The sequence below is a fragment of the Sarcophilus harrisii genome, chromosome 2, assembly GCF_902635505.1.
Source record: "Sarcophilus harrisii chromosome 2, mSarHar1.11, whole genome shotgun sequence".
NCBI lineage: Eukaryota > Metazoa > Chordata > Mammalia > Dasyuromorphia > Dasyuridae > Sarcophilus > Sarcophilus harrisii.
The window spans coordinates 247,545,922-247,572,434 of record NC_045427.1 but is presented as its reverse complement, the minus strand read 5'-3'; the positions used below and the strand labels follow the sequence as shown (position 1 = coordinate 247,572,434).

Here is a 26,513-nt window from a genome sequence, read left to right as displayed (position 1 = left end):
ATAACGGTACGCGCCTTATGCCGCTTCCACCCCTTTGAATAATCCCCTAAACAACGCCGAGCTTAACGCACACGTAGGCCCGCGCCAGGTCTGAACCCCCCCTCCTCCCCCCCGCCCCACTCCCAGGGCTAGAGACGCGCAGAATCAGATAGGACCGCCCCCGATCAAGGAAGTCCGGTTTCCTGCGCCCCGGAAGCAGTCGTTGAAGAAGGTAGCAGCCACGCGTGGAGACGGCTGTGAGAGTCACCAACGTAGGATTGATGTTGGAGGAGGGACTGAGTCCTTACGAACTAAGACCTTTCCGCGTTCTGTGAGTGGCTCCCCACCGACCCAACCTTTCTGACCCCTGAAACAGTGTCTGAGTATCATCCTCTGGCCCAGCCCCACCCTAGAACTAGAGGTTCTAGTTCTGCGCCCGCTGGTCCCACCCCCTCCGGCCCTAGCCCCGCCTCTCCGGTCTCTAGTCCCGCCCATGTCATTCGCCTAGCCCCGCCCCTCCTGGCTCTACCCCGCCCATGCATGGTGTAGCCTGCCTTGGTCCAGGTACCCTCCTCCGGCCTGAGACGTTCGCTGGCGGGCCTTTCCCTCTGACCCCACATTCCCTCTTGGTCTCAGGCCACAGCATGGACTTCCTAGAACTGGATGCCCAGAAATCCACCGTCCGGCTTCATCGCCGGGAGCAGGCGTCGATCGAGACGATTCAGGTGATTGACACAGAGTACAGCCCGGACACGGTGGAATGGTGCCCGTTGAAGGACATGAATCACCTGCTGGCCTGCGGCACCTACCAGCTTCAGATATCGGAGTCAGAGGCCCAGAAGTCCGCCTTCCCAGAGGCAAAGGCCAAAACTGATAAGTCGGAGAGCCAGGTAGGAGGTCTGCCGGGGCGGAGCTCTGGGGAGAGGTGCTCCGCTGTCGCCTGCCACTTTTGGTGCTTGCATGAGCCTCCTGGCTGCCGTCTCCCAGGCGTCTAGCACTGATGCCTAACTGGAGGAGAGCAGCCCAGAGTTTGACTGCGTAGAATTATTTCTGTGAGAAAAGAAAGTCTAGTCTCAGAACAGGACAGCTGAAGTCATTACCCAAGGGTAGGCAGCAGTTTGAGAGCAGAGAAGCTTTCCTCTCTTTTTTTTTTTGCTGAAGCAATTGGGATCAAGTGACTTGCCCAGGGTCACACACCTAGGAAATGTTAAGTGTCTGAGGTCAAATTTGAACTCGGGTCCTCCTGACTTAAGGGCTGGTGCTTCAACCACTGTGCCACCTAGCTGCCCCGAAGCTTTTTTTTTTAGTCTTTATGAGCATGTAGGCATGAGGGCCAATAAGCTCAGTTCTATTAGCTCATACAGGTAACGGAGAGGATATAAATAAATTTGTTAACAACAAGTTAGAATTTATGTAGGTTTGCATATGTTAACTCATTTGATTTCTCTCCACAACCCAGGAGATAGATGATATTATTATGCCACTTTAAGATAAGGGAACTGAGGTAAGCAGAAATTGAGTGGTTTGTCCAGTATCACGAAAGCCAGTAAGTTTTTGGAAGCAAGATTTGAACTCGGGTCTATCCTCACTTCAAGTCACATGCCCATTCCACTGTGCCACATGCATCAAAAATGCAAGGTCATATCTTGAAAATCCAAAGTAGCAAAGTTTCCAAAATTTTCTAATTTATCTAAATATAATGTGCTACATTGGAATGTAAAGAACATAATAAGTTCATGAATGGTAGTAGTTTAATTTGAAGGGAAGCTTTTGAGATTGGAGTAAGAACAATTGTACTCTTTTAGAATTGCTTTTTAGTATTACATTCAAGATGAACATTAAAAATAAATAACTCTTCCATGTGAAAAACTTTAAAGTATTTGGATTGCCGTTGATGTTCCACCTGAGTTTGCTGTAGGCTAAATGTCTTTTTTTTTTTCATTTTATTTTAGTTAATTCTCATGGCATTTTGGGAATTTCAATGTGTGGTGGGGAAAACGCTACATTGTTTTAAGCATTTTTTTCTCCTTTACCCCATTCCCCAAATGAAAAGGAATTAAAAACAATGTAACACATAGGATTCTTTTTGTTTTTTTGTTTTTTTGTTTTTTTGTTTTTTTTTTTTTTGAGATTGCCAGACCAAATCCTGGATTGGGTGGGCCATAGATTTAACCCAGCATGGAAATTCTTATGCTTCTAATTGCATGCTTAAGAAGTAAAAACTCCTTGCCTAGAGAGGTAGGTTATGGTATAGAATACTGTTTTTAAGTTGTTAAGGTAAAGAATATTGGCTTATTTATTTTCTATTTCTTATCAACTTTAAAATCATGGAAAATTCTTTCTTTTACTTCCCCTCTTTCTCTTGACTTCCCCTCTTTCCTTTCCTTTCCCAGTTCTGTATATGTCACATCTGTTAGGGATAAATAAAAGTTCTTTTCTGTCTTTTTGATAGTGTGCATTGAACACAGATGAAGGTATGGATCCTTATGTCCGTCTGGGTCGTCTTTACCTGTATAGTTTCAATAAGGATGCTTCTGAAAACCCCCTTACTGAAGTCGAGAGGAAAGACTGTGCTGCTATTCTGGATATGAAATGGTACATAAAATTTGAAGGGACCCAGAATTGTTTTGGGGAACATCAGGAGCATATAACTCTTAACTTCTTACCTGCCCTCCAATGTTGTTATCTTCAGCTGCCTGTTAGACATCTTAAACTTAGCATGTCTCAAACTGAACTTAGCTTTCCTCCAAAATCCTTCCCCTTTCCTAACTTTTCTGTTTCAGTTCAGGGCACCACAGTCCTCCCAGTCACTTAGGCTCCTAAGTGTCATTCTTGACTTCTCACTCTCTTACCCTAATTCACCAATCTGTTGTGAAGTCTTATGAGTTCTAACTTGGAAACATCTCTTACATGTCCCCTTCTTATTTTTGCCACTACTACCACTCGGGGAAAGTCTTTATATATGTATTTTTATGTTACTCTATTTACACTGACTTCCCAATGTCTAGTAGCATACTCTCTTTTCTTATCTCTCCTGTTTTTCCTGACTTCCTTCAAGTCTTAGCTAAAGTCCCTTCAAGAAATCTTTCCTGTTGGAACCCTAGTGTCAATTCAACTTGAAACAAGGTGAAAAATCAAGGGAGATGTCAGAATCCTGGTGTTAACTCAATTGATACAGTGCTTATTGGTTCACACCTTAGAGCAAATCCTTACAAGGTGATAAGTTGCTAATACTGATAGACAACAATGCTTGTGTTCATACCTTTAGAGAGCTCTTATAAGCAAAAAGTATTTAAGTACTCATTGGAGTTCACATGTTTCAGAGAGTTCAGGGTTTAGTATGAGATATCCGAATTCCCACCTCCCTTAAGCCCTGTTTCCAGAAGGAGGAGTTAACCTTTGGGAGATCATATATATAGAGGAAGCTCTTAGAGCTTCAGAGAGTTACTTGGGAACATTCCCAGGGGTCGGAGAGGAGCAATTTGGGAGGAAGCCCACAAGCCTTCTCTCTGAGGCAAGAGAGATTCATTGCATCTTCTACCTCGGTGCTGGCTGGAGGCTGAGAAAGCAGAGGCAAAAGCAAAGGACAAAGCTGCAAGAGCTCTTAGAACCAAGCAGAAAGATAGGCCTCTAAGGAAACTAACCGGGCTATATTGGAGACAATAAAAGATCTGAACTTTTATCAGCTGGCTGGAATTTGGGGTGATTATTTACTTGTAACTGAAACTAAAGCTGCCTCCAGAAAACCTCCCCGAGAAACCTGCTTTTTCCCAGAGAGATCATATTATTATTTTAAAAAAGAAAAAATACCACACTTTCCTTGTCCCTGTTAATGCTACTGCTTTCTTTCTATTAATTATCTTCAGTTTATCCTCTCTATATCTTGTTTGTACATAGTTATTTGCATGTTGTCTGATGATAACTTCTCCAGAACAGGTTCTGCCTTTTGCCCTTCTTTGTTATCTTCACTGCCTAGCACAAGGCTTGGCAGAGAGTAAGCATTTGATAAATGTTACATAGTTCAAGCCCTTATCATTTCATGATTGCATTATTATAGTAGCCTTTTGGTTGGCCTTCCTGCCTCTAGTGCTTCCCCACTCCATGCCTTATTTCAATCAGCTATCAAAGTGATCCTCCCAAATTATAGATATGCTTCTCCCTCCTCTCAAGGTTCCCCACCTGAATTATCACATCTTGATTACCAACAGAAACAAAAATAAAATTGTCTTTTGGGCTTTTAAAGCCCTTTATTACATATTCTCTTCCTAAATTTCCAATCTTTGTTTACCTTACTTTCCTCCTGATTATTATTGGAAGGGACCTTAAATGTTATCTAATCTAACTTAATTTTACAGATGAGATTAAAAATAGTAGATCCAAGCCTTATCAGAGAAACTTAGTTCAAAATTCTTTTTACAGTTACTATTGCCAATTATATTTCCCCTATTCTATTCTCTTTCTCCTTTCACCCTGTGCCTCCTCAAAACTGTTTTGCTCCTCCACATAATTATTGATACAGTGACACTTACCATTCGTTCCTTAATGAGACACTCCATCTTCTGACTCCAAACATTTTCACTGGCTGTCCCCTGGTGTCTGGAATGTTCTCCCTCTTCATCTCTACTTCCTGGATGCCCTGACTTTCTCCAAGTCTCCCCTTAAATCCTGTCTTCCGTGAGAAACTTTTCCTAATTTCCCCTTAATGCTAATGCCTTCTCCCTAAGATCACCTCTTGTTTACCCTATACATATGTATAAGTCTCTCATATACGTGGTTGTTAGTATGTTGTCTTCCCTATTAGACTGCTGAGGTTCTTGAGGTCAGACTGTTTTTGCTTTTCTAGCACAATGCCTGACACATTATATGTGTTTAATAAATGCTTGTTTATGGCACAATTCCAGTTTCTCAAGGCAAGGGAAAAGTAGAATTCCTGTGAACAATTAGAGGTGTGGTGAATATGGAGGGATAATCTAGCTAGGATTTTTGTCTTTCTCTGTTCTGCTGATTCCAACCTTGTTCACTAGATGGCATCTAAGATAGGTTTTATTCTCAAGTTTCTTGGCTTTTTACAAGTGACTATTTTTATCTTTGCTTCTTGTTAAGAGAAATAGACTCTTTCCTTGGGAGCTGAATTATAGATACTGACCCAACTTTGGGCTTGTGTTTAAATGGGACCGCCTGCACCATTTTCTGTTACACCTTTCATGCTTATACTTGATTCCTTCTTTCTAGCTGTGATTTAAAGTTGGTATTTCCTCCTTCTCCAGGTGCCCTGTTCCAATTGCTGGCCAGGCCTTCCTGGGATTGGCAGATGCTAAAGGATGCATAGAGTTGCTTAACTTGATGGAATTAAAGGTTTGTCACAGGGAAAACTAGGCCTATGTGCTGTATTTGTGAAAAGACTAAAGGCAAGTGCTCTCTTAAGTGCTTTGAGAAAATAAGGTATGAAGTATGCTTATTAAGTTTACACAAAAGGGGGGAGGGTTAAGAAAGATTCTTTTTTTTTCTAAATATGAGGGCACATTTCTAATATAAAAAATTTTCAGATTCCCATTCCTCTCCTCTTAATAGTAGTTGTATGTTTTGTATCTATTGACTGAGAATATTATCAAAATAATGTTTATTATTAGAAGGGACCTTAAATGTAATCCAATCTAACTTAATTTTACAGATGAGATTAAAAGTAATAGATCTGGAATTCCAACCAAGGTACTTAGCTCAAATCAAATCTTTTTAAACTTTTTCCCCTTTTTGCCAAAGAAATTTTTTATCTACTCTATCTTAAATTTGAGCCAAGATATTTCTGGCAGTATTACTTTTCTGGATATGGATAGGATTTTTAATCATAAATCCTGCAGAGTAATGGTGGATAATTGTACTGCTGAGAACAGCAAAATCATTTACAACTGATGATCCCAGAATATTGCTGTTACTTTGTATGTAGTACATTTCACTTTGCTTGAGTTCATGAAGGAATTTCCAGTTTTTTTTTTTCTGATCATCATTTCTCATAAAACAATAATATTCCATCATTATTTAGCCATTCCCCAATTGATGGGCATCCCCCTCAATTTCACATAATTTATTCAGCCATCCCCAAGAGCTACTATAAATATTTTTTGTACATATAGGTCATTTATTTTCTTTCTTTTTTTTTTAAATCTCTTTTGGTATTTATGCCTAATAGTTGTATTGTTAGGTCAAAGGATATGCATGGATTTATAGTACTTTGGGTATAGATATTATCTTTTGATCACTTATCAATTGAGCTATATATTTTATTTTTCATTAATTTGATTTGATTTCCTCTATGTTTGACAAATGGGGCCTTATCAAAGAAACTTACTTCAAAATTCTTTTTGCAGTTACTATTGCCAATTGTATTTTCCCTATTCTATTCTCTCCTTTTATCCTATTCCTCCTCAAAAGTGTTTTGCTACTGACTACTCCCTCCTCCAATATGCCCTCTTTTATTACCCTCCCCTGCTTCCTGTACCTCATTCCCCTCTTATTTTCCTGCAGAGTAAGATAGATTTCTATACCATATTGAGTGTTTATGTTATTTCCTCTTTGAACCAGTTCTGATGAGAGCAAAATTCACTCACTCCCTTTGTCTTCACCCTCTTTCCTCTATTATAAAAGGGGTTTTTTTTGGCCTCTTTTTAAAAAAATGGCAATAATTTATACCATTCCACTTCTCCCTTTCTTTTTCTCCCAATACATTCCTCTCTCACCCCTTAATTAAATCATTTTCACAAAAAGGTATTATCTTCACATACAACTTTACACCTGTGCATTCTGTCAATATTATACTTATTCAAACTGCTATAATAATGAGAAAATTCTAATGAGTTACAAGTATCATTATCCCATGTAGGAAGGTAAGCAGATAAACTTTATTAAGTTCCTTATGATATCACTTGCCTGATTACCTCCTTAGGCTTCTTCTGGGTTCTATATTTGAACAACAGATTTTCCATTTAGCTCTGATCTTTTCATTATGAATGCTTAGAAATCTGCTGTTTCATTAGATTTTCCCTTGAAGGATTATACTCAGTTTTTCTCAGTGGGTGATTTTTGAGTTGTAATCCTACCTCCATTGCTCTCCAGAATATCCTATTCTAAGTCCTCCAGTCCTTTAATAAAGAAGCTGCTAAAACTTATGTTATCCTGACTGTGACTCTTGAATTTCTGGATGTTTGCAATATTTTCTCCTTGACTTGGGAGTTACAGCTTTTGGCTATAATATTTCTGAGAGTTTTCAGTTTGGATTCTCTTTCAGGAGGTGATTGCTAGATTGTTTCAATTTCTATTTTACCCTCTGGTTCTAGAATATCAGGATAGTTTTCTTGATAATTTCTTGAAAGATGATGATGTCCAGGCTCTTTTTTTTGATTGATTAGATTTTTTTGATCATGACTTTCAAGTAAACCAATAATTTTAAAATTATCTCCTGGATCTGTTTTCCAGGTCAGTTGTTTTTTCAGTGGAATATTTCACTTTTTTTCTTTTGGTATTCTTTCTTTTGTTTGTTTTATTTTGCTTTTTGTATTTTGGATTTCTCATAAAGTTATTATCTTCCATTTGCTTGTTTCTAATATTTTCCTAAGTGAGCTTTTGCATCTCCTTTCCCATGTGACTAATTTTGATTTTTAAGGCATTTTTCTTCTCATCTTTTTTGTATTTTCTTTTGTACCATTCTCAATTCTTTTCCTAATTTTTCCTCTATCTTGAGGATCCTTGATTTTCAAAATCCCTGTCGAGCTTTTCCATGACCTGAGTTCAATTCTTGTTTTTTTTGTGGAAACTTTGGATGTAGTTTATTTGTCATCTTCTGAGTGTATATTCCTTGTCACCATAGTAACTTTCTATGGTTAGAAACTTTTTCAGTTGTCTGCTTATTTATTCTGCATATACTTATGTGTGCATATTTTGTCTCTTCTGATAGAATGTACATTCTGAGAAAAGTAAAGGTGGTTTCATTTATTAAAAAAAATTTATACTTGCAGAACCTAGTTATAATGCCTATTAAGCACATAGTAGATGCTTAATAAATACTTGATTAATGCCTCAGCCCTCGAGGCAGAGTGTGTGGACCCTGGAAGAAAAGAGATAAGGACAAGAGAGAGGGGATGGGCAGAAGAATGGAGGCAAGACAAAACCATCTGATCAAGCCTCCTTTTAATGGGTGCAATAGTACAGATATATATAGCTGCAGGGTTGCTTGAACTTAGTACAGGGTGGGGGTCCTAGACAAAGGATTGGTTTCCCGCCCAAGGATGAGCTGATCAGATGCCTTTGGTCGTAGGAAGCTCCAGGATGTGATTAGGAGATTCCTATTCAAGGTTAGGGCAGTCTTTTGGAATGTGGTCTTATCACTTTATGGCCTGTAGATTAGTGCCGGCTCCCCACAGATTAATTGATTCTTGTCTTTCACACACTTATTAGCTATATGATTCAAGCTGAATTTTCTAAGTCTTTTTTTCTCATAGTAGAATAGATATGATACTAGTACTCAATTCACAGAGTAATTGTGAATACAAGTGATGTTTTAAAGTTCTTTGTAAATTTCAAAGCACAACCTAAATGTTCACCTATTCAGGATGGTGTAGGTCATCTCATCCAATCTTCATATATGACTATGCCCGAGGTCACATATGTAATAAATGACAGAGCTGAGTTTTGAACCCAGGTTGCCTCTCTAAATTCAGGGTTCTTGCGACTGTGCCAAAATACTTGAAACTGCATTTCTTTGATAAAATGGTCTATCACTCATATTTTATGAGATTGATAATAGGTTGATATTTCTTCCACCATTCACATTAAGCTTGGGTAAATTAATAAGTTTTTATTATATTGGGCAGCACTTTAATCATCTTGGGGATTTTGAGTTTTGAAAAACTTTTGTTATTTTCTTCAGGGTATTGGCTCCCTGTTGCTGGTGATGATGATGAAGGTGTCTGTAGTGCCTCCTTCATTGGGGACTGGCCTAGTCCTGTTTCATCACAGTGACAAAGATCACTGTGGCTTAAAAGGGGCCCTTAAGAGACAGAGAGCAGTTATTTTTCCTCCTAGATAGCATGCAGAAATGAAAACTTGGAGAAGTGTAGGTCAGTATTTAGCTTCTTAGAACACTGGAAGATTTGCTCTCCTAGATTAACAGCAGTTTGGGATTATAGTGCTACTTTGATAGATTTTTTTTTTTTTTTTTGCCTCTACTAGAACAACAATTACACATTACACCCAATTTTTAAGAAAGCCCTGGGACAACATTGTATTGCATTGTCTCTAGACTGGTCAGCAGGACAAGCCATGAGGTAAATTGCTGGGATTCATTTCGTTCCATTGAGGATCAATTCTTGTTCTTAAATAAGTGAATGCCAAAGATACTTTACCATGTTTACTATTCTTTTTGGTCCCAAAAGTCTTGGATTATGACATCATTGCTATTTAAATGGATAACAGTGATGATGATCTTTTATTGGAAAAATTAGTATTTATTGCTTTTTGTAATCTTAAATGGAAACTAAAGCCTTTCTCAAATACTAAAGTTAATCTCAGCCAGCTGAGGCTTATTCTTTGTAAAGAAGTAAAATTAATATATGGTACTTTTAAAGATAATTATATTTAAGGACTGGACTTTTTCCTATGATATTTCTTATGGTATCCTAAACTTGAGATGATAAGGGGCTGGTGGGGTCAAATCAGCAACAGACATCAACTCACTTTTCATCTCTAGGGCCACTGGTCATCCCCTAAGAATTATTAGTAGTGATTCAAAGGGGCACCTCCACTTCCTCGCTGTGGATCATTCGACGCCTTCGATACATAGTCTGTCGGATTGGAAGGCCCACGACTTTGAAGCCTGGATTGCTGCCTTCAATTACTGGCAAACAAACACAGTCTATTCAGGTTAGAATTTGATAAAAGACCATCACTTCTCTTGGCATCAAATCTTCAGGCATTTTAGGGCAGTTTTGACCACATGATTGTGAGTGCAACATTAGATTCTTTGAATTGCACTTGGTTAATCAACTTTTGTTCATAGTTTACTTTCTCAGAGAGAAGAGTAGTGAAAGGAGGGGGAAGTATATAAGGGAAAAAAGAGAAAAAATAGTGGTCTCTTTTCTAGTGTTCCATGGAGTAGTTAAAACTGTAGGTGAGGGTTGTAATCAGAATTATTCTTTGGAATTAGTCAACCTTCTGAGAAGTATCTGAACTTTTCTTGTAAAGAATGATGTTGTGGATAGATGATTCTGTTTTCCTACAGGTGGAGATGATGGGCTTCTGAAAGGCTGGGATACCAGAAAACAGCTGAATAAGCCTGTGTTTACCAATAAGAGGTACACTCCTGTGGTTCCAGCTGGTCAGAGTATGCAAGCTTGTGGTAGGAACTCTTGTAATCAAACTTGCATTCAGGATCATCTATTAATTTTACTTTCCTTCCCCCCACCCCCAACCCCCATACACACACTTCATTTTCTTTTTTGTTTGTTTGCTTTTTTGTTTTTTACTGCTATCTGAACATAATTTACTCATTTTTGCTTCCTGCTATCTCATAATCTCTTATTGTAGACATTTAATGGGTGTGTGCAGTATCCAGAGCAATCCCCACCAGGAGAATATTCTGGCCACAGGAAGGTGAGTCCTTAAATTTGGTTCCTTCCCTTCTTCCTTTTTTCTCCATTTGAGTTTTTGGTATTTTGTTAGATTTTCTAAGCCAGCTCCTAGCCCAGAACTGTACTAATTTGAGGTGTTTTAGTTTAGACCCATAATGGGATTGAGAAAGATCATGGGAATTGTTGTTCCCTCTCTTTGGAGGACTTTTCTTCCTTCCCCCCTCCCCCCTCCCCAAGGTGTCTTTTGTATTATTGCTGGTGGTAATTTGAGCTTGATTTATTCTGACTGTTTTTGCTGTGATTCATTGGTTTCAGTTACGATGAGCACATTCTTTTATGGGACATCCGTAACATGAAGCAGCCATTTGATGATACTTATGTAAAAGGAGGCGTGTGGAGACTGAAGTGGCACCCTGTGTATCCTCACCTACTTCTGGCAGCGTGCATGCACAATGGCTTTAAGATCCTCAATTGTCAAAAGCCTTTGGGTGAGTTACAGCAGGAACTCATGGCCAGGGTTGGCTTTGGCCTGTTTCATATTTATAATATATTTATATTAAGGCCCTTTCCCTAAAGCCAGTGATCATGAGAAGAGCTGCTTCCTTATCCCAGGGCAATTGTCCCTTCCAACCCCTTTTGTTATGGTAAAGATACCAGCTAGTCTGTATTTCATTCCTATGGGACCAAAAAGGAGTCCTCAGGCAGCTGCTGGCATACTCAGCTTTTCCAGGCCACCAGTATCAGTGTGTTAACTGCATCCAGAGCATGTTCTTGTACAAGCTTGAGCCCACAAATTGCTATAAAGAATTGGGTTCCAGTGTGTAGTTGCTCCCCTAAAGCAGTAGAGTTAAGGGATTCACTAACTACTGATAAATTTGCTATCTTTACCAAATTCCTTTTTAGCAATTCATGACTATTTTACCTCTTACAAGTCTCCTATTATTTTTCTCATCAACTTTTAAAGACTTACATCTAAGTTCTTAACCGTGCTACTTCTGCTTATACTTGTAACTGAGTTTCCTCAATGTTCTTGATTAGTCATTTTGGAGGAATTGATGGGAAAAGAACATTATTAGCTGGTGATAGTTAATAACCATGTTGATGAAAACGGAAACATGAAACTTGTTTTTTGCCTTATTTCTTCTTAGAAAAGAGGAAGGAGGGGTCCTCCATCCCTGTGTCTTATACGTTACACAGTTCATTGGCATATGGAGCTGACTGGTCCAGACTTTGTCTAACCCCTACTAAACAAACTCCACAACATACTCTTTCACCTTCTGATGATCAGAGCAACTTAAAGATGGAGAAAGCAGATATGTCTTCAGTCAATCTATCGATTGGAAAGTCTTCTGAAACACTAGCCAGCAAATCAGGTTATGATAACAGATCTCAGGAGACTATAACAGAGATAGCAGACATTTATGTTCCACTGATCACTAAGGAAAGCGACCCTTTGGCTGGTAAGTTAGAAGGATTGACTTTTGTGACTAAAGAACCAGCTAGAACAAAAACTGTCAACCTTTTAGCCACATGTTCCTTTTATGATCATGCCCTTCACCTCTGGAAGTGGGAAACAGATCAATTAAAGCCTAAATTACTGTGACCAGTTTTCAAATTGGGACTTAAAAAGTTCAAACATTTTCACAAATTAACCTGAAATTAATCTTCTTCATTCTGAGTGAATTGTACATGGATTTTATTATTTCTTGTGATGTTCAGACCTGTTGTAACTTTTTAAAATAAAGTTTCTCTGATTGTATATAATACTCAGCCACTTTTTGAATAGCCATGTATAATTATGAGGAGCCTAATAGCTTCTTTTAATGAATATCTACTGCTAGATTTATGCAAGCTAAAGAGATGGTTTCTTTCTTTGAATATAATCCTTAAACTTGGGTTAGTTGTTATTCACATTTGCCTAGGAATATCTGCTTTGAAGGATATTTCATATTGATTGCTTTTGGGTACTAAAATTTGGTTACCTAAAATTTTTACCTCTGATCACTATCAAATATTAAAACAAAATCTTTGCTTAGCCATTTTCACAGTAGAGCGCATGAAATGGAAATTGTATATCCTGGCACAATTGGCTGCTGCTTCTGGCTGCATGAGATTAAATGCCTGATTCTAGAGAAAAATGAGCATAAGTTCCTTTGCAAAGAACTGTTTTAAAGTGTAGCCCCAGTAATGATGAAATGTCTGTAGGAGATAAGATATGTTTATTTCAGTTACTTTTGCTCAAATTGTATACGTCTTTTAAAATCAAAGGTTTTCCTCAGGAAAACACCTTAAAAACAAAGTTTTGTAATTACATCATAATAGATTCTGATTGGCCTCCAAACTTGTTTATTGGTGTGGGTAAGTAGATTTGGCATTTTTGCCCATCTTTTACCTGGGGGATAAGGTTGGATGTGGGAAATGAGAACATTTCCCATTTCTTTGAATTGTTTTTGTACTCTTAAGTAGAAGGATGTCTTTGGTTAAATAGACAAACCAGAATCGGTAGGTGCCATGACTAAGAGTCTATTAGTCCTTTATAATCTCCAAAGCTAGTTTATATTATATAAATACAGGCATTTAACTCTGTTCATATTATGCTAATTACAACTCAGTTATTCTCTGGTACTAGTTAAGAAAGACAATTAGTGGAACAAATTAAGAACACAGCACACAGAAGCAAATGAATCTAGTAGCCTGAGGTTTGATAAACACAATACCCCAGTTACTGGAATAGGGACTCAATATTTGATTTTTAAAAATTTGGGAGAATTAGATTAACAGTATGGATGAAATTAGCTCAACATCTTACAGCATATATCAGGTAAGTGCCATATTGAATACATGACTTAGATATAAAAGGTTATATCATAAACAAAGAAACATGGAAAAAATTCCTTATCAGATCTTTAGATTGGATAAAAGTTCATGACCAAAAAAGTGATAGGATCACAGAAGGAAAACATGGATGATTTTTATAGCAGAAAATTATTTTTGCACAAAAATCCCCAAATAAAACTAAGATTAAAAGTAGAAAAAAATCCCCAAACCTTTGAAACAAGTTTCATAATGATTCCTAGCCAGCCTCCTCAGATTAGATGATTTTAGATTCTAGACTTTCCATTTCTTGTTTAGCACAGTTTGTACCTTCAGGAAAGGCTATTAGGGAATAGGCTGAACATCTTTCCATCTACCCCAAATCAACCATTTAAAATCAAGTGCCAGCACAAGTTATTGCTGCTAGTGCAGTCTCCTCCCAGCTGGCATATGGAGAATCTCCAGTGAAAGAGAGATCTATAACTCTGCTTTCGACTTCAGACTTCTCTTCTTCTGTGCCTCTGAGGGTAGAGGAGTGGCACCTTCTACTCAATAATAAAAATTCTCAAATCTGCTCATACCAATGATTGACATTCTGTAGATCATCATAAAACTCCGCTCTATACCCCCCCCCCACATAATTCTTTTTTTTTTTTTTAAATAACTTTTTATTGACAGACACCTAATTCTTTATCCCCATCCTTCTCAACTCTTCTAAATTTCAACCTAACACCATCTAGCTCTTCCACTATGCCCTCGGGAATGCCAGTTCCATGGGCAACAAATTCCTTTATCTTAAACCTGTTCCTTTTCCAGGTCTGTCATTTATTAGCTCTTACTGAAACCTGGCCTTTCCTTGGTGGTGCAGACTTCCTGGCCACACTTTCTAGTACTGGCTATACCTTTATTCTTTTGGGCTTGTTAAAGCAGGAATAATAAAACAAGAAAAATAAAATTAAAACAGAGTATGCTTCAATCTTTATTCAGACATCAATTCCTTCTGAGTATGGATAAGATTTTTCATCAAATCCTTCAGAGTAGTAAGAATAAATAACAAAGTCATTTACACCTGGTCATTCCAAAATATTGCTATTTGTGTACAGTACGTTTTACTTTGCTTGAGTTCATGGAGGACTTTTCAGGTTTTTTTTGGAGGACTTTTCAGGTTTGTTTTTTTTTTCTGAGAGCATCCTGCTCATCATTTCCCATAGAACAATAATATTCCATCACAAAAACACCAAAATTTATTCAGCCATTCACAATTGATTTGCATTCTTTCATCAATTTCTAATTTTTTCCCGAGAAGAGAGATGGTATAAATGTTTTGTTCATATGAATTTATAGCCCTTTGGCAAAAAAACTTTTGGTCACTTATCAGTTGGGGCATGGCTCTTCTTTTTTTTACAAATTTGATTCAGTTCCCTCTGTGTTTGAAAAGTGAGACCTTTAATTTGGAACTATGCCCAAAGGGCTGTCAAACTGTGCAGACCCTTTGATCCAGCAGTGTTTCTACTGGACTTATATCCCAAAGAGATCATAAAGGAGGGAAAGGGACTCACTTGTGCAAAAATGTTTGTGGCAGCCCTCTTTGTAGTGGCAAGAAACTGGAAACTGAATGATTGCCCATCAGTTGGAGAATGTCTGAATAAATTATGGTATATGAATGTAATGGAATGTTATTTTCTGTAAGAAACAATCAACAGAATGATTTTTGAGAAGCTTGGAGAGTCTTACATGAACTGATGCTAAGTGACTAGAACTAGGGAAATATTGTACATGGCAACAAGAAGGTTATATAATGATCGACTTTGATGGACATGGCTCTTTTCAACAACGTGGTGATTCAGGCCACATCCAATAGACTTGTGATGGAAAGAGACATCTACATCCTGAGAGAATCATGGGGCCTGAAAGTGGATCACAACATAGTATTCTCACCTTTTTTGTTGTCATTGTTTGCTTGTTTTTTTCTTTCTCCATCCTGGGATAGAGAAAATCTCTTGGATTTTGACAATTCTTCCTTTTTTTTTTTAATTTAAATTTTTCAAGGTTTCCTTTTTAGAAGGTAGCATTACAAAGTTCTGTGACTTTTTTAGACAGATAAAGGTATAGGAAATAATTACATTTCTTAAATGTAAAAAAATTTATCTCCCTTCTCTCAAAAATAGTCACAAGGGGCTTTTGAATAATGATGTTGGAGGGGACGTGGAAAACTGGGACACTAATGCACTGTTGGTGTTTTAATTGATTTAGCCATTCTGGAGAACAATTTGGAACTATACCCAAAAGGGCTACAAAACTCTGCCTACCCTTTGATCCAGCCATGTCTCTAGTGGGTCTGTATCCCAAAGAGGTCATAAAAAGGGGAAACAAATCACACATACAAAAATGTTTGTGGCAGGCCTTTTTGTAATGTCAAAGAACTGGAAACTGAGTGGATGCCCATCATTTGGGGAATGGCTGAACAAGTTATGGTATGTGAATGTTATGGAATATTATTGTTCTGTAAGAAACAACCAGCAGGATGATTTCAGAGGCCTGGAAAGAATTACATGAACTGATGATAAGTGAAGTGAGTAGAACCAGGAGAACATTGTACACAGCAACAAGATTATGTGATGATCAACTGTGATGGACGTGGCTCTCTTCAACAATGAGATGATCGAAGACAATTCTAATAAAATGGAAAGAGCTATTAGGATCCAGAGAGAGAAAGAACTATGGAGACTAAATGTGGATCAAAGTATAATATTTCAATTTTTTGTTATTTATTTGTGTTTTTCCCTTCCTTTTGATCTAATTTTTCTTGTGCAGCATGACAAATATGGATATGTTTAGAACTGCACATGTTTAACCAGTAGTGGATTGCTTGCTCTCTAGGGGAGATGGGAGAAAAATTTGGAACACGAGGTTTTGCAAAGGTTAATGTTGAAAACTATCTTTGCATGTATTTGAAAAAATAAAAAGCTATTTTTTAAAAATGGGTTTTTGTTTAGACAAGTACTTTTAAGTCATTACTGTACTTCATGGTGCTTTTCATCCAAAATGGGCTCATTATTTTATCTCAGCCCTTCTCACCTCTCCTTGACTTCTGTGTAATACTGTGGAAGATACCACCATCCTCCTTTTTATCTAGACTCAACCTAAGTAAGAAAATCAATTTCAACTCTTCATTCTCTCACCTGCAAATCAGTTGTCACATACTGTCCAATTTTACCCTTTCATAGAACATAATGTAATATCTCCTTTGACTCTAAGTCACCTGGTGCAGGTTCTCATTATTTCATACTAGATCTATTGCAGCAGCAGTCTGGTTGATCTCACTGCCTTAAGTCTCCCAAATCCAGGTTATCCTCCATCTATCATTTTGATGTTCCTAAAGCATAGGTGTGACCATTTAATCAATTCCCTACTCTTCCCCCAGCTCAATACTTCTCAATAGCTTCCTGTTATTAGGGTCAGAATTTAAAAACCCTGCTTGGCTTTTAAAGCCCTGAAGAACCTTCTTATTTTTCCAGTATTCTTATAGCTTATTCCCTTCTACATGCTCCAGTGACATTGGCCTTTGTTGATCTTTTTATACATGACATTTTTCCTTCTGATTGCATTTTCTCTGGCTGTCCCCCAAGCCTAAAATTCTCTCCCTTTTGCCTCTATCTCCTGATTTCAAGTACTAAGATCCAATCTTCTAGGAGTAACTTTCCCACTCTTCCCTTAATGCTAGTGTCTTCCTTTTAATTATCTCCAAACATATCCTGATTATGTCTGTTTGTCTATAATAGTTTGCAGGTTTCTTTTCCCATCAGACTATGAACTTCTTGAGACCAGAGATTATCTTATCTTGATATTTCCAGTATTTAGCAGTGCTAAGCATCTTAAGGTACATATCATGCCTGTGATCCTAGTTGTGTGACAAGCAAATTATATAATCTCTGCACCTCAGTCAATTCTAAAAAGTTAAAAATGGCTTTTGGCATCTAAATTGGTGTTCCCATACAGAACATCATAGATCAAAGATCTATTGACATTCAAGGTGATACCCTGGCAAAGATGGTAAGACTCCAAAACAATGAAACATTTTTTTTTTTTTTTTTTTTTTTTGGCTGAGGCATTTGGGATTAAGTGACTTGCCCAGGGTCACAGAGCTAGGAAGTGTGTCTGAGACTAGATTTGAACTCTGGTCCTCCTGACTATAGGCCTTTTGCTCTGTCCACTTTGCCATCTAACTGCCCCAAACTTATTTTAGATAGCAAATTAAGGTCTAAAGTCTTGAGATGGGCAAACTTTCCATAAAAGCAATGTTTTGTGAGTCTAGACCTATTTTGTAGGAAGTGTGTTACCTGGTTATATTATGAAATGGGTTTTTCTCTTGTCAAATCTGCCACTATTAAGTATATTTATCCACCCACAAAATGTTCTCATTCTTCCTTTGTAAACTTTGCTATTGTCAAGTGGATTTAAAGGTGTAAAACCTGTCCGCATTTTATACTATTTATGTGGCATAAAATCAGATAGGGTTTCCTCTCCAATCTCTATGAATTGAAGCACAATTACATCATTTCAAGATTTAAAAATTTAGGTTGACTAAGTGACAATTTTATTATTTTTGCTCTTGCTAAATGCTGATTTTTGTTAAAATATTTCTTCCCAAAGTTTCTCAGCAAATGGAAACTATATATAATAGCTTGGTGATTGGATATGGCTTTATTGGCCCCCTTTGATAGTTATCTTTAAGTATTACCATTCCTCTTTCTATTTTCCAATAACAGTTCCGGTTAGTTTAAATATCAGGGAACATTTCCCCAGGATAAACCAAAACCTCAAATCTCATCACTATGTAGACTGACTCAATTTTTTGGTACTCAAGAGGGCTCAGAACTTTCCAGGTAACTCCCATTTTCCACTAGTAGTTGTGTTTGGTATAGACTCCACAATCTTACTCCCTCCAGTCTTCTCTCCTTCGAGTTTCCTCTATTAGATTGTAAGTTCCTTAAAGGAGCTTACAAAAAAGCTTTTCTTCTCTTGCATTGCTTAACACTGTGCCTAGAACAAAGCAAGCACTTAAAAAATGTTTATTGAATTGAATAATGCTGCTTATGTGGCCTGAATTATTAGGATACCCTGATACCCATAAAACTGAAAGTGGAATAAAACTTCTCTTTAATAAAGATAGGATGAGGAAAATGCCTTTTCCCTCCACTCCAAATTAGCTATCAGAACTTTGTTCAAAGGCTGTTTGTAATATAAAAGAGAAATGAATGGTTACTGGTTGGATACTAATTTATTCTTATTGCACATAATTTTTAGGATACAGCTGGAAAAGCTTGCCTTCTTGAGTGGGCTCAAAGCCATACTTTTCCAGGTTATTAGGGTCAAAAGTTCCTTCTTTAAAGTCCTTTTCAATCGAAGGTGCTACGGCTTCCATAAAGAGCTGCTTAGCTGTCAGTGGTTCATCTGTGCCTGCTGGAGCTCGATAGGACACATAAGGCTTGAGTTTGAAGCCCGTCAAATCCGGAACCACAAACTCAGGAACCATTTCCTTCACCATCACAAACTTCCCACTTTTAGAAAAGCCGGTGAATTTGGCCCCGCGACTCTTGTAGAAGGTCCGGGGGCCACGCTTGCTTGTCCACTTGCTCATTCTGTCTGCCCCTCGGACCAGGCCCCGAGTCAGAGCCGAAAGGAGTCCCATATTTGTTATCTGTGAGGTGAGAGAAACAGGGACCATTAAGTCTGGACGTGGTTGTGGAATCCTCCACCCACCGCACGGCGCTAGCACTTCCTCGGGCTGCTCCCCAATAGCTGTGCAGAGCCAGGGACGATCAAGCACCTCCGCTTGGGCGACAAACATTTACCACTACGCGCAGAGACCGAGAGTAGGGTAGCCTTGGGATCGTACCCAGTCCGGCCCTGGCCTTAGGCCACTGCCGGCCACTTACTAGGCCCGACTCTTCGAGAACCCCACTCGGGGTTTTCTGGGTAAAAATACTGAGCAGTGGTTTGCCATTTTGCTCTGGAGGAAACGGAAAAAAACAGGGTAAAGTGACTTGTCCAGGGTCACTTTACTAGGCCGTATTTGAACTCGGGGTGACATGCCTTCCCGATTCCTAGCCCAGGGCACCATCTCGCTGGCCACGCAGCCTAGTTGGCACACTGCAGGCGCTCAATAAATGCAGACTGACTGGGGCTAACAAGGTCCTAAGCGCGCTACGGGAATTACGGGGGACCTGAAGGGAGGAGCATGAGGGCGTGGCTTCGGGGACCAGAGCGCGGCACCGGCCGCATCTGCCCTCCGCAGGTCAAGGAAGCCTTTTTACAAGAGAGGTGGGGGGCCTCCTGAACCCACAGCGCCGCCCCTTGCCCCAGGGATTCCCAGGACCCCCAAGGCTGTTCTTCGTGGCCCGGACCCCAGCCCAGAGTCGAGCCCCACACGTCCGAGAGTCCCGCACACCCACTCCCGCTCACCTCGGCCGCTCACGCGCCAGCCACAAGGATCTCGGACGTCAGAACAAAACTCGCTCCGATTGGCCACAAGCGCCTCAACCAATGCGAAACCTCGTCCTTCAGAGGGGGCGAGGCCCAGAGGAAAGAGAGCGGGTATCGTAGGAGGAAGGGAAATCCCGGCTCCGGATTCGGAGCGGGAGCGGCTGAGGCGGGGTGATGGCCGCAGCCATGCTGGCCGGTGAGTGGGGGCCCAGACCGAGAGGACCACTGACGTTGTCCTTCGGCCACGCCCCTCAGGGAGATGAAGCTAGCGACTAGGCAGGCTCCTGTGTGAACCGGAACCGGGAGCTCAGACCCACTGTCACTCAGGGAAGCCCTCCCCGCGTGACCTCCCCGTGACCTCTCCGCCGGTGTTGCTCCTAACTCGCTCCGACTCCCCTTCTTCCCTCCCATTAGCTCCCTGCTGTTTCTCCGCGTCCCTCCAATGACATCGCCCACTGCTCCTCCATATCCCAGCTGCCTCTTCTCCAGGGCTCCCCCGCTTTCGTCCCTTCCGTTGGTCTCCCTTGTCACATTTCGTCCTGTCTCTCCCCCAGTGACACTTAACACGCCCCCCTGAGTCCCCCTCGTGTTTCCCGATCTTCCTCCCCAGCGCCACTCCAGTTGTCTTCCCCCCATTCCGCCTTTCTCCCGGGAATATTCACAACCTGCTCCCACCCGCCAGCCGGGACGTTCTGCTGCTCCTAAGGCCCCCCCGTTCCCTCTTCTGCTCCCACACGCTACGCCTTCGTGGTCCTCCGGGGACATTTCCCATTCCCTCCCCTTTTCTCCCCCACCCAGTATCTCCCAGTAACACCGATGAGCCCGCCCCAAGTTTCTCTTCCCAGGAGCGCCCTGGCGACGCTCCTCACGATGGGTCTTCATAATCTCTCTTCCTTCTAACCCCGCATCGCTCGCCACCTGCCCTCTGCTCCTGCAGCTCCTCCTCTCCCCAGCGAGATCACGCCCTGAGCCCGCTCCCCACCGTGCGTCTCCCCTTCTGGCCATTTTCCTATTGGAAGCCTCGGACCCGTTCCCTTTCCTCCTCGTGTTCCAGGAGTGATTTCAGAATCAATCTTTTCTATTTGTTAGCTGACACTGGTGAGCTTGTGGAGAGCCCAATATTCGGAGGTCAGTCCGTGGGGGCCGGCAGCGGCTCCCAACCCCCGCGGGGAGAACGGGCGCCGGAGCGGTGGCTCTGCCCGGATTCTTTGGGGTTTAACCACGTGTAGGTCAGGTGCTCCCACATCTGCCAAGCCGTAAACGCGTCTCAGAAGCAGCAGAACATTCTGTCCGAGGTCCTTCCCTCTCCATCCCCCGCTGGCCTCTGCTCCTGGCAGACCCCGGGAAATGCCCCCGTAGCGCCGGGAGTGTTAGAAAGCGGGACGGGCCTGCCGCCGTAGCGGTTTCTGGGGAGAAGCGGAAGCCCTTTTCTTCCTGGCTAACTCCTTACTTGCGGCTGCTTGGCTGTCGCTAGTAGGAACTTTTGGCCGGAGAGCCCGTTAGCCATGTGACTGTTGTTTACAGAGGCTGCTTGCAACAGCAGATGCTTCCGTGGGCACAGCTTCTTTTCATGGGAATGGAGTTTTCAAAGAGCAGTTTTCCAGTCAACGGAAAACTTAGTTTGACTTAGAAGTTGGACACATAAACAGAGCTAAAAAAAACCGTGCCGAGTAAAACATTAACTATTTGAATAGTTGCTCTTTGGAAGAACCAGGTTGTACTTTGTTCATTCCATTTTGTTTGTTTCATTTTTAGCCATGGAGAAGGAATTGAATAAATCCTACACAAAGGTATGTATGTATGTCGGGGGAACTCAGCCAAGGTAGTAACAACAGCAACAACTTGCTTCTGAATTATTGAAGGCACTTAAAGATTTGAGTGCTTTCTTTTCAGCCAGTCAGAAGTAGGTGATGCAAGTATTTTTCTCATTTTAACCGCAGAATGGGGAGGCTCACTGAAAGGGAAAGTGATCCCGAACATTCCCTTTCTCGGGTCATTTCTGATCAATAGAATGGAGCTTTCTGTCAGAGTTTAGTTTTTTGGAATCTTGTATTGGGGTCTTGCTCTGTATGGGTGAAAAAAAGAGTGGGGGGGGGGTGAGGGAGACAGAAATCGAGAAAGAGGTGTCCGCGGATTGATGCCTGTAAAAGCTGGGGCAAAACTTGTTTTTATGTTTTATTGCTTTTTATGGTTTTGCTTTATCCTTTATTGTGTGTCTAAATCACTTAACCTGTTTGGGTCTTCTTAGTTTTCTCTTCTGATCTCTAATGTCTCTGTTAATTCTAATATCCCAATATTGGGCTTGTCCAGCAGTGAGGGATATTGGGAGTGGGGGCATAGTCAGGATTGTTCATTAAAGTAGAGACCTCTTGTGACAGTGAATATCCTCTTTGCAGCCCCATCAGATACTTGGTCACTGCAGCCACCATAGGAGAGAGAGAAGTGTCTCAGCTTGGAAGTGAAAGCCAGAGCCCTCTCAGGCCTGAACCCTGTATTTGTTAGAGGCATGGGGTTTCTTAGACCTTTCCTTATTGATAGTGATGATAATGTTTTTTTAAGTTTTCTAGGGACTGCCTAATGCTTTAGGGATGCTGAAACAACACTACCATGTGATCCTGGACAAGTCATTTAATCAAGCAATTTTTTGAGAAGATCAATCACTGAGAAAGTGCTGACCTGTGTTGTTCAAGCCCTCACCTAGGAGCTCCCTAGACCAATGAAGTCACAGATCTAGTTCCCGCTTTCTCCCAGAACATCACACTCTGTAGTACCCCTTGTTCTTCTTAAGTTGTGTGGCACTAAATCCTCTCTAGAATCTCTTTCAGGCTTTTTGATATATCAGTCAGCTGTGAAAGTGTTGGGGTGAGGGGAAAAACAGATATTGGCTCTGGCAGCTAAAAGGAACCCTGAACTTATTCAACTGAGAGATTTGAAAGAACTAACATCAACATTTTCTCTAACACCTGCTTTCTTTTATCTCTAGCCTGTTTTGTTGTTGTTGTTGTTGTTGTTTTGGGGGGGAGGGCACGTAATAATAATAAAAGCTAACATTTATGTGGTGCTTACTCTGTGCTAGACTTTGTGCTTTACAGTTATTATCTCATTTATCTCAATTATTTATTCATCCCAATGACTGGGAGGTAAATGCTGTTATTATCCCCATTTTGCATTGGGGAAACAGAGCAAGTAGTGTTTGCCTTTAGAATTTAAGGCAAATTTTGGAATAGGGTAAAAGAAAATGAAGAAGTCCAGGAGGTATGTGTATTTGTATATGTTTAATTGAGAGATGAAAATGTTTCATGCTGTTTTGTTTTTCTAGCTTCTCCTGATCCTTCTATTTCTGGAAATTCAGAGTTACATTTAACATTTCCTGATCATCCTTGTGCCCACCTATCACTATGTAGCTAGTACTGCTCTTTTATTTTTTCTAAAAAAATCCAGGGCTTTGCCTTGTACCCTTTAGCCTCTTTTGCTGGAAACCAGAGAATAACAAATACTTCCCTAACTGAAGCCACTTTTTGTGTGGCTTGTTAAATGATATTTAATATTCTCAGAATTTGGATAGTTTATTCTGATTTTATGAAGAGTCTTATAAAAAGTTTTTATATCCAACCACATAGTTTAAAACATAATATAGCTTGTATTTATGTGTTCTATTACATTTTCAAAATGCATTAATCAGCTATTAACTCATGGGAGTTATGATTGAGTATACTTATGACTTTTTGGGGGAGGAGCCAAGGCATAAAAAGCATATAAATTTCAACCCAAAGTCATATTGTAGATCAGAATAAAAACCCATAGCTTCTGACTAACCTATTATATTCATTTCATTATGCTACTTAGAGTAGTGACTGGGGATCCAGAGGTTGGAATTTAGAGCAGGAACTCTTCTGTAGTGTTTGGGACATTTTTCCCTTTTTCTGATGAATTTTATTTTCCCTTGCATGAAGTCTCTAACTGTCTCACCACTTTGGATGTCCCTTTTTCTAGCCTTTAATATTGGAATTTACTTGTGGTAAATTTACTTGAGAAAGAAATAAGATGAATATGAGATTTTGTTTGCCTGTTTCTTGATTAACCTAATTATACTTCAAACCTGAAATTATTAGTTCTATTCCTACAATTTTTTTCTGCTCTAGCTTTGGTCTGATTTCCAATTGCAAATGAGTGTTCAAATTCTTCTGGACTTCCTTTCCCTCTAACAGGACTTAAAAAAAAAAGGTAGCTAACAAGGAGATAGGAGAGGGTCCCATTTATGATGACAGGTGCCAGAGGAGCCATTTGGGTCAAGGTAGACATTAATCCATGAAGTTTTCATTTAGAAAAGAGGGAGAAAATTTTGAAGTTCTTTAGGGGTAAGAGTAAAAGGAAGCAAGAAACATTTGTAGGATTCTAACCAGTTTATATGGGAAGAAATCTTACCAAGAAGTTCTGCCTTTTAATTTGCCTAGCTGGCGCTTGAAGAATGAAGTTGAGTTGTTTTCTCAAAGAAAGTATTGAAAGGCATGTGGAGGTATCTAGTTTTCTTGAGATTCTACATATGAGTCTCTAATTTAGTTTCTCTAGAGAAGGAGAAATAAATTTCTATTAAATTCTCATGAGAATTATTAATATAGCTATATATAAGGGCATATTAATCTATACATATTATGTATAAAAATAAGCATGTATAATAGTATAACATTCTGTTTAATGCAATGAACTTTTTAATGCACTTTAAAAAAAAGGCAGCCTACTAAACAAAATGTGCTATAGGCTGATGGTGAGATGAATAATGACTTCTTTTTTAGTTATTTCCCCATCAAGGAAAAAAAAATGCATTGCAAAAACATTTTCATGTTAGTAAAAACTTAAGTGAGACTATTATGTTATCAGTTTTTGTATACAAATAACCTTAAAATTCCATGTTAAAAATATATTGTGAGTCTGTGATAAGGTTGAGTGAAGATTAGCATCTTTGGTGAAAGTAGTCTAGAACCTAGATATTGCTTTGATAGCTCTTTGGTAATCTCAAAACCACATGGACTTAAAAAAAAATTCCTCTTAAAAAGCAAGCAAACAAACAAAAGCAAGGGTTTTTCCCACTTGATGCTTATTGGAAGCCAAACCTACGTACGGAGCATTTCTAGCATCTGAAGGCATAGATACCTCATGTATCTAGGACACAAATATCTCTTCTAAACAGGAGGAAAGCTGACTAAATCCTCCTTTTTATGAGATGGGATTTTAATAGTTTTAATTGTTGAAATAGTTGGCATGAGGTAAGTGTCCAATCCAGAAAACATCAAGTAAAAAAAAAAAATCACTAGATAATAATTTAAATACTCTTGAAGCTAACATTTAAGTACATACTCTGTACACTGAGGGTGATAGAAATTGTAGCTTTCCTACCTTCTTGGAACTTCTATTATCAAGTAAAAGAAATAAGAAACACACACAAATAAATGTAATATATAGTTACATGATAAATGTATTAGAGGTACAGAGTATTATATGAAGTCTGAGAACTACATGTGTGTTTCAGTCGTTCATGCCATTGACTTAGGGAACCTTCATGCTCACTGACTTCTATTGCTACTCTCGTTTCTTCTTATCATCCATTAAGAAGATTTCTGCTGAGGTACATAATGGGAGGGCAGGGGCTTTTGACTGTTCTCTGGCTCTTTTCTCCTCATGTGTCATATTGTTTTCTCCCCTGTAGATTTTGTCTTTGACTACTACCTCATACTCCTGGATTATGCAGTTGGTGGAATATCATAAGCACTCAACCATGGTAAACACTGTTTGGACAGAGAGAACTTTCTTCTTGCTATCAGTTAAGACCCATGGATTCTGAATCTGGTCAGCTGTTGATATCAGATCTTTTCCAATGTTTTGATACTTTTTTCTGTTCCTTATTTTTCCATCCTTCCCTATCAGTCTAAATTCAGGGAAATGTCATAGGGTTAGAATTTCAGAGTGATTGGGTTTGCTGCCTGAGAAAATCTAGGATAATTGTTGGCTTCTTATTGACACTCCTGCCTTGTTTTTTAACTTATACATTCAGATAAGAGGAATTGCAATTGGAGCTACATTAGCCCTGCTTTTCATCGGCATTGTCATCTACTTTGTTTACAAGAGGATGAAGTGGTCTTGTAAGTATCCAGTGTCTGCTTTTGATCCATAGAGCGTGAGGATAAGAGAGAAGGATGCCAGTTGTCTTGTCCCTTACAAATGGCTCTGAGGCCCATGGTATCTGTAAGCTAGAGGCTTGTCTAAATTAAGGCTGGTTGAATCTATATCAGCAAAGCTTAACCCATATAGACCTGCTGGAAAGAGAACCAGGACAGAAATTTCTGACTCAAACTCTGACTTCCTGGGCAGAGAGGAAGAAAAAAATGTACAGCAATCTATCTATCAGCCTTTTTTCCTGAAATAAGGAAGAACCTGATTGCTAGTTATGTACCTTATTATATGATATACCTTGACCTTAGGTTGGCCTTAATAGTTTCTTGCTCTCCATGTAATATTTGTGGGGCTGATCTGCCTAGGTAATTTAGAGGAGGAATTCACTAATTATACTGACATACTTTTTCTAAATGTTAAGTAATGCTAAGATAAAGAAGTGGAGCT

General features: G+C 39.6%; 3 protein-coding genes across 7 annotated transcripts in view; 2 read left to right on the top strand and 1 right to left on the bottom strand.

Annotated features, from left to right (window-relative positions):
• The first annotated feature begins 153 nt into the window (after positions 1 to 153).
• DPH7 (diphthamide biosynthesis 7) lies at positions 154 to 12,364 on the top strand. 2 transcript variants are annotated; one of them, XM_003757579.4, is made up of 10 exons: positions 154 to 310; positions 616 to 869; positions 2,432 to 2,574; positions 5,247 to 5,334; positions 9,202 to 9,296; positions 9,719 to 9,891; positions 10,250 to 10,322; positions 10,555 to 10,620; positions 10,914 to 11,086; positions 11,747 to 12,364. In XM_003757579.4, the coding sequence occupies exons 2-10, from the start codon at positions 624 to 626 to the stop codon at positions 12,199 to 12,201; spliced, it is 1,512 nt and encodes a 503-aa protein (XP_003757627.2). In that variant the 5' UTR covers positions 154 to 310; positions 616 to 623; the 3' UTR covers positions 12,202 to 12,364. The 2 variants fall into 2 exon arrangements, with proteins under 2 accessions (XP_003757627.2, XP_012409536.1); XM_012554082.3 differs by lacking the exon at positions 154 to 310 and adding an exon at positions 2,110 to 2,217 and having other exon boundaries at positions 793 to 869.
• Positions 12,365 to 18,671: 6,307 nt separating this feature from the next.
• Positions 18,672 to 19,970, bottom strand: MRPL41 (mitochondrial ribosomal protein L41). Its single transcript, XM_003757547.4, has 2 exons — positions 19,878 to 19,970; positions 18,672 to 19,113 (listed from the first exon to the last, which is right to left on the bottom strand). The coding sequence occupies exon 2, from the start codon at positions 19,102 to 19,104 to the stop codon at positions 18,700 to 18,702; it is 405 nt and encodes a 134-aa protein (XP_003757595.1). The 5' UTR covers positions 19,105 to 19,113; positions 19,878 to 19,970; the 3' UTR covers positions 18,672 to 18,699.
• Positions 19,971 to 19,989: 19 nt separating this feature from the next.
• PNPLA7 (patatin like phospholipase domain containing 7) overlaps positions 19,990 to 26,513 on the top strand; it is a 226,450-nt gene continuing 219,926 nt past the window's right edge. For all 4 annotated transcript variants that reach the window (XR_004231932.1, XM_031951881.1, XM_012554075.2 and 1 more), the window contains exons 1-4: positions 19,990 to 20,094; positions 21,654 to 21,688; positions 25,603 to 25,674; positions 25,948 to 26,035. Coding sequence is in view for 3 of the 4 variants with exons in the window: in XM_031951881.1 (XP_031807741.1) it covers positions 20,073 to 20,094; positions 21,654 to 21,688; positions 25,603 to 25,674; positions 25,948 to 26,035 (217 nt within the window). In the remaining variant the exon portion in view is untranslated. The remainder of the gene's footprint in view (positions 20,095 to 21,653; positions 21,689 to 25,602; positions 25,675 to 25,947; positions 26,036 to 26,513) is intronic.

Bases quoted from the DNA above. Each gene is read 5' to 3' on its own strand.
- DPH7 (XM_003757579.4), top strand. From the start codon at position 624: ATGGACTTCCTAGAACTGGATGCCCAGAAATCCACCGTCCGGCTTCAT. The intron at 9,297-9,718 runs GTAAATTGCTGG...TTTCATCTCTAG, and splicing joins TCAGCAGGACAAGCCATGAG to GGCCACTGGTCATCCCCTAA. The intron at 10,323-10,554 runs GTACACTCCTGT...CTCTTATTGTAG, and splicing joins CCTGTGTTTACCAATAAGAG to ACATTTAATGGGTGTGTGCA.
- MRPL41 (XM_003757547.4), bottom strand. From the start codon at position 19,104: ATGGGACTCCTTTCGGCTCTGACTCGGGGCCTGGTCCGAGGGGCAGAC.